Raw genomic sequence first — 6,439 nt, forward strand, 5'->3', positions numbered from 1 at the left:
CTACTACAAAAATCTTGAATGTCACAAGTTATGCAACTCTACTAACTAAATATTATGATTGCATGAAATTAGGACATAGGAATTTTGAAGGGGCTACAGTAGATGATGAAGGAAAAGTAATGTAGAGCAGCAACAATGGAAGAAGAGACATTGCTAAAAAAGAAACAGATGATTGTTTGGATATTTTTTGGTTCCTAGATGCTAAAGTGAAAAACACAAAATGGTGAGAGAAATTAATTAAATAAGAGAAAAATATGGAGAATAGATAGAGAGGTGAGAGCAATAATAAAAGAAGATGGATGGATAGATTCTAACTTCATGTTGTCAAAATGTTAAAGAAACATACACTAATATATATTGATTGGCCTTTTTCTGAAGTTGCATAATTACTTCATGCAGTTTCTCACAATAGACCTGCTTATTCTAGGCTACCATGTCTCTAACCAAGATGGTACCCGGGCCAGGGACCGTTCACCACCAGACGTCATTGACGCCAGCTTTCCCTCTAACAGATACGCTGCAATGAAATGAAGCCCGACTAGCTCTTGCAGAAATGTGCCCCCCTACTTGAAGGTACTGAAAGTGATGCGCGCAGGTAACCATGTTTATCGTGTGCATAATCTGTTCGACTGGTTCAGCTCATGACCTTGGAATCATCAGACTTCTCACTGGATTTGTTCAAGCTACCTAATATACCATTAATCAGCTTGTCTTTGCCATCAACTTCTTTAACAAATGAATAGCTCTTTTGAGATTTGGGCTTACGAGTGGGTTTAGAAACCTCGGATCCATTTGTAGAAAGATTTGAACCACTTTCCACAACGTTTATCGCGCTGTTCTTGCTCGTTGATCCGTCCCTCTTGGCATTGCCTTGTTTCTGGCCGTGCCACGAATCTAGAATGTCAAGCAGGGCACTTTCTGATGGCATTTTAGACTTGCTTTCGTCTTCTGACCTAGTGTAGGACATCTCGTCTTCTGAATCGGAGAAGTCATCCTCTCTCAAAGGCTCATAGAATGTAAGCCTCTGATCTGTTCCCTTTCGACTTCTGTCAGTCAGTTTTGCATCCATTTCATCTTTTTCGGAGCCTGAAGTATCAGGAGGACCCAGTTCATCCCAAGAGTCACTTTCTTCGTCTTGTTTTGATGTAATCAAGGAATCACCATCCGAATCATCCACAGGGCCAACCTGACCAGCATTTTGAAGGTTAAGATTCTTGAGAGCAGCACGTGGTAAGATCAAATTGGACACCACCACTGCCCCAGGCATGACCTTCAAAAGAGTCGCAAACTTTTCATGGCCAAGCTTCTGGAGGTCAAGAGCATAACCATATTTTTCGAAGAATAGTTTCCTAAAGCCACCAATGTTGAACCCTTCTGGATGTTCCTTTACTATCTCATCAACAAGCTTCTTGCAATCGGTCAATACCTCAGTCTTTAACTTGCTTGACGAGGCTCTGGGTATATGTTGTGGAACTCCAGTATGAGGAAGATTTTGAGAGTTCCTCTCTTTGGATTCTTGTACATGTGGCTGTCTGTCTGAGAAGATATGACTCAACCCGTTACTTGAAGGAAGCTTGTTTTGTACAGGTTTCCCTGCTGGATGAGTAACTCTGAAAGGATATCTAGCATCGTCACGCTCCTCCAACCACTTCTTGTCCGAGATCAACAAGTCAATTAGTTGCAGAAGATCGCTTATGGAAACTGATCTCAGAGCCATAGGTCCCTGTTTTTGTAAATTTTGCGCCAAACTCTCCCTGTATGGACAGGAAATCGCATAGGAAAAAATTTGACGCATGTCAGATACAGCGTATAAGCAACTCTGAAAATAACATTTCACCTCAATACTTCCATCTGTAGTCCATAACTACTACCATAATTATTTACACCCGTTTATATGTTCAAGTTTACATCACACAGCTAAAATGCAAGTGAGAACACACAAAAAACTAACATCTCACAGGTAGAACCAACTTAACGAACAAAATTATACTCCATAACAGAAAGAGCTAATATACGACGAAGTTTTGGGAAACAATACCTGGTCCTTGACTTGGAAAATGTGTTTGAACCTTGGGATGTACCAATGAATGACTCCATTTCATTCCAAAATGACTCTTTGGCAAAAAGTTCAAGCTGCTTGGACTTCACTTTAACATGAGCTGCTTCACCATCATTTTCTACTTTATTTTCACCAAGTTGATTAATGTTTACCTGAGGATGATCAGCTATCTCTCCATTTACTTCGATATTATCATCAACCTTTGGGGAACTCCAAAACTTAAACCAACTCAAGCTTGAATCATGAAGGGATGTGTCAGAGGCGGCGCCACCACTCGGAGAAACTTTTCCATCCACCACAGCTTCATGGCTCGAAGGAGAAAACAAGGCTGGACGTAATGCTTCTGTTGATTGACATAGCATCACAGTTTTCTGTGTATCAGTATCCTTCCCACTCAATGCTTTGCCATGCTTCGCGTCTCTATTCCCAAACAACTTCATCCACATCCTTCTGAAGAATCCATATTCAGCAGCAGGACTACGAACAACCATGTCATTCTCATTATTTTCAGACAAGTCCTTGACCTCAACCGTTGGAGTAGCTGGAGTAGCCTCATTTGTAGATGGTTGAGTCTTCAGTTTAACCTTCCTATCTGCTAGTATCTCTTGTATGCTTCTCTTAGGTAGCAATGCTTTTTTATTGTTTTCCTTATTCAGATGCACATTTGCTGCACGAGCTTCCATTTTAACATTATGCATCTTTAGTGATACAGAAGAGTCATTTTGCTTTTCCATCTTTGGGGCTTCATGCGAATTTGTTAACTCTGCTGTCACTTTAGGACCTGGAACTTCACCAGCTGTTGAATTATGTACTATGTCGTCACATGAGTTTGTCTTGTTATTACTTTTAGTATCAGTGCAAACTTCAAACTCTCCATTGCTTGTCCTCGATTCCTCAGATGCAGCTAAAACTAATTCATCAGAAAATTTGGTGTTGACACGTCGGACCACAATGTTCCCATCATCTCCTCTGTGAAGCTCCAAAATATGAGGCATTGCTGAAAGAAAACGAGAGAACTTTCTATATCCGTAAAGGTCTCTGTCCACATTACTCTTAGCTAATTCAGCACGAAGATGGGTGATACTGATTCCTTCAGGATTCGAGTTAAGAACCCGAGATATATAATTCAGTACTGATTTTGGAATTGGTCGAAGCTTTGGCTCTGAAGTCGGCAGAAGCTTGGGCTCGGAAGCCAATAGAGATGATTCAACGGCACTCGAGCATGTGGACAGTTCCGTAACTGCAAACGGGTCCACAAGAGGAGCCTTGTAATGACCATACCAAGAATTATATGGGCCATCGGGAGGCTGGTTGAAGAGCTTCCCTGACAGGTCCTCTCCCTTGAGCAAAGAACTCCAATGCCACATAATAGTTGCAGCACTGCATAGCACACTTGGGGCACTATCGGGACTAGCCAGTAAGATATTGTAATTGCTCATCCTAAGCCGATGTAAAATGCCTGCAAAGTCTCTGTCCCCAGATATCAACAGAAGGTGTGCGGGTGGAGGATTCTTGGAAACCCAGTACATAAGATCCACAAGAAGAGATCTATCTGCACTGTTCTTGCCACCTACGACTGAAGAAGCAAACAAACAGATTATGAATCTCCATCATCCAAATCAGAACTTCAAAACAAGATCTCCATTACTGAGATATATATAGTTTCGAGAGAAGTAGGAAACGAGTCCTATTCTAGAATGAATTTGCAAGCACATAACGCAAAAATTAAAAATTCCAAGCAACCCAATAATAATACATTTCGATATAAGAAAGCAAACACGCAAAAGCTATGGCATATTTTGATAGACACTTACGCCATTCATACATCATGAACAAACCATCACTGAAGCAAAGTTCCAACTTTTAATCAATTATAAACCACATTCATCCAACAACTCTAACGATACACGTAACTTAATGTTTCATTATTATCATTTTGTGTAACTTCTAAACTCATAAAAAAGGGTCTAATTTAGAATCTGTCTCTGTGTAAGAAGTGGAACTCATTTACCCTTCCATTTACTCAAATTTCTTCGTTCCATTTCAGAGATGCTATCTAACACTACATAGCTTCAGTTATAATCCAACAAAATAGAGTTTCATTCCACCAAAGAAACAATCCATAGAAACACAGAAAACACTGCCCACAATCACCAAAAAGATGTAGAAACACAGAAAATCTGAATGTCCAAATGCATTTTGAACTTTTTTATTAAAAATTCAAGCTTGGAAGGTCGAATCCATATCATCATAAGCATCACAAGCAAACTTCAATAACAAACCGAAAACCAAAATCCGAAAATTAAAGTTTACCGGAAGGAACATGTGTGAGATTAATCCCAGTAGCTGAGAGAGCTTCCTGATTAGTCCTCGAAATCTGCATTACATCTCCAAAAGCCGTGATCTCAATGGGGCCCTTAATCCCATTAGCCCTAATCGCATTCGTAATGCTCTGCGCCACCCTGAAGGCGTTTCCGTTCACCGGAACATGGCAGTTCTCGAAGTCCCACCAGACCGAGACCCGTACGGCGCGGCTCTCCTCCTCCTGCCGCCGCTGGTGGTGGTGGCCCGGCGAGGTGGAGTACGCCGCAATATTGGGGATTTTGGCCGGTTTGAGGCTCGAGGCGGTGAGAATGGAGAGGGTGAGAATCGGCCTCGGATAAATCGGCTTCATTTTGGAGGATTAGGAAAGGAATTCGGTGGAAAGTATGCGATCATTTGTGAAGATAAGTAGAAGTAGCAGGCGCCATTGAAGTCGGTAGATTGGGGAGCAAGGCTTTAGGGAGCTGAAGACCTAAAACCCTAATTAAAACCTCCCTCTCTCTCTTCCAACTTTTGCTCGAATTTTGATTTTATATTTTCCAAATTCAGAAAAAAAATGTTTATTCATAAACCTCTTTACTCGATTATTGAATAATCAAAAAATGTAAAAAGTGTAGTGACTAGTGACCAGAGACGTGATTTTAAAAAAGGGAGAAAGAGGCACAAGTAATTAGTAATTTTTTTGGTAGTAAACTTATTCAAATAAAATCAAAGAGCAAAAATACTATACTATTGGTGAAACATGAACTTTACTATACTAGCTTATATAACAGACTGTCAGACTTATCAAAAATTTAATTTTATAATTAACAAACTTATTCACATAATAAAATTAAATTATATCAAAAAGTTAATATTTTAATCAACAAACTTATCCAGTAGTAGAATGAAATTACTAGAAATAAGGTTTTCAATGGAATAGGACACTATAACTCGTGTATTCAAAAATTTATTACAAACACTAGTAAACTATCGATGAAACACCGTCCACCTGGCGACACGAAATAGAAACCTAACCTAACCTAACCTAACCTAACCTAACCTGCAGAAGAAAGATTAATACAGATGGTTTTTTCATAACTAGTGGCGATACGGCTTTTTGATTAAGAGCATTCACAACACGGCTTGCGGATGGTTAGGTCTTGTCTCGCTGAGCGAGCCACTGGCTAACCTGTGTTGCAGGCGGCTCATCACGTAGAGTATCACACGGGGAGGGGGGAAGGGAGAAGATTATCGACGCAGCGTACCATGCCCTGCATGTGGCACGCTGTTGTTGGGCTATGCGCCCACTCGCCAGCTGCTAATGAGCTCGTATTATAGCAGTAGAAATTTAAGATTATTTTCAAAAAAAAAAAAAATTCTCATTTCCACAAATATTAGCGCTTTTTATCCATTTTTTTTAGTTCTCCAACTCATCTATAAATACTCTATTCATTGCATCATATTTTTCACACCAAAAAATTCATCATATCTTCAGCCCTCACTTATTTTTCTCGCAAAAATTTCATTCTCAATTGTGCAACTATGGCCGGCCAAGGATCATACAACTGAAATAATTGGTTGAACAATCTCAACAATGACTACGTATCCGTTGCGGGATTACCCAACTCCGGTGCCAAAGGCTTGTCGACGCCCATCTACCAGAGACCGCGTCCTCCAACTAGGAACTCTACCGACACTCCATATCGCACTTGCAGCACGGGTCCTATGGGTCGAAACAATCGTTATCCCAAATTAGGCATGACCAACCAGGGGAGGAAGAAAATCCGGAGACCGATGGCCAATATGAGGCCACAGCCTGTCATCTCTACACTGCGCTAGAGATGAAGAAATTGTTCGAAGTGTGGGTCGTCACTTCGGAGGTTCCGATTGTCAAGAACCAACAAACCCCATATGTTTTTTGGGCGAGGGTGACTAAAAACTACAACAACGCGTGCTCGAGAGGAACGCCCCCGCAATGTGATGATGCTTCCCAGTCATTTCAATCGAGTGGACAAGGATATAAAATTTTTTTGCTCCGTCTGCGGGAATGAAGAACTAAGGCACCAAACCGGAGCG

The 6,439-nt window shown here is 40.8% G+C and overlaps 1 protein-coding gene across 2 annotated transcripts; it reads right to left on the reverse strand.

Moving 5' to 3' along the window:
- Positions 1-286: 286 nt before the first annotated feature.
- On the reverse strand, positions 287-4,891 carry LOC121777447. Of its 2 annotated transcripts, XM_042174711.1 has the most exons (4): positions 4,373-4,891; positions 2,039-3,635; positions 766-1,754; positions 287-687 (listed from the first exon to the last, which is right to left on the reverse strand). In XM_042174711.1, exons 1-4 carry the CDS (start codon positions 4,731-4,733, stop codon positions 635-637), a joined length of 3,000 nt encoding a protein of 999 aa, XP_042030645.1. In that variant the 5' UTR covers positions 4,734-4,891; the 3' UTR covers positions 287-634. The 2 variants fall into 2 exon arrangements, with proteins under 2 accessions (XP_042030645.1, XP_042030644.1); XM_042174710.1 differs by having other exon boundaries at positions 287-1,754.
- Between the last annotated feature and the right edge of the window lie 1,548 nt (positions 4,892-6,439).

The sequence above is a fragment of the Salvia splendens genome, chromosome 18, assembly GCF_004379255.2.
Source record: "Salvia splendens isolate huo1 chromosome 18, SspV2, whole genome shotgun sequence".
Lineage (NCBI taxonomy): Eukaryota > Viridiplantae > Streptophyta > Magnoliopsida > Lamiales > Lamiaceae > Salvia > Salvia splendens.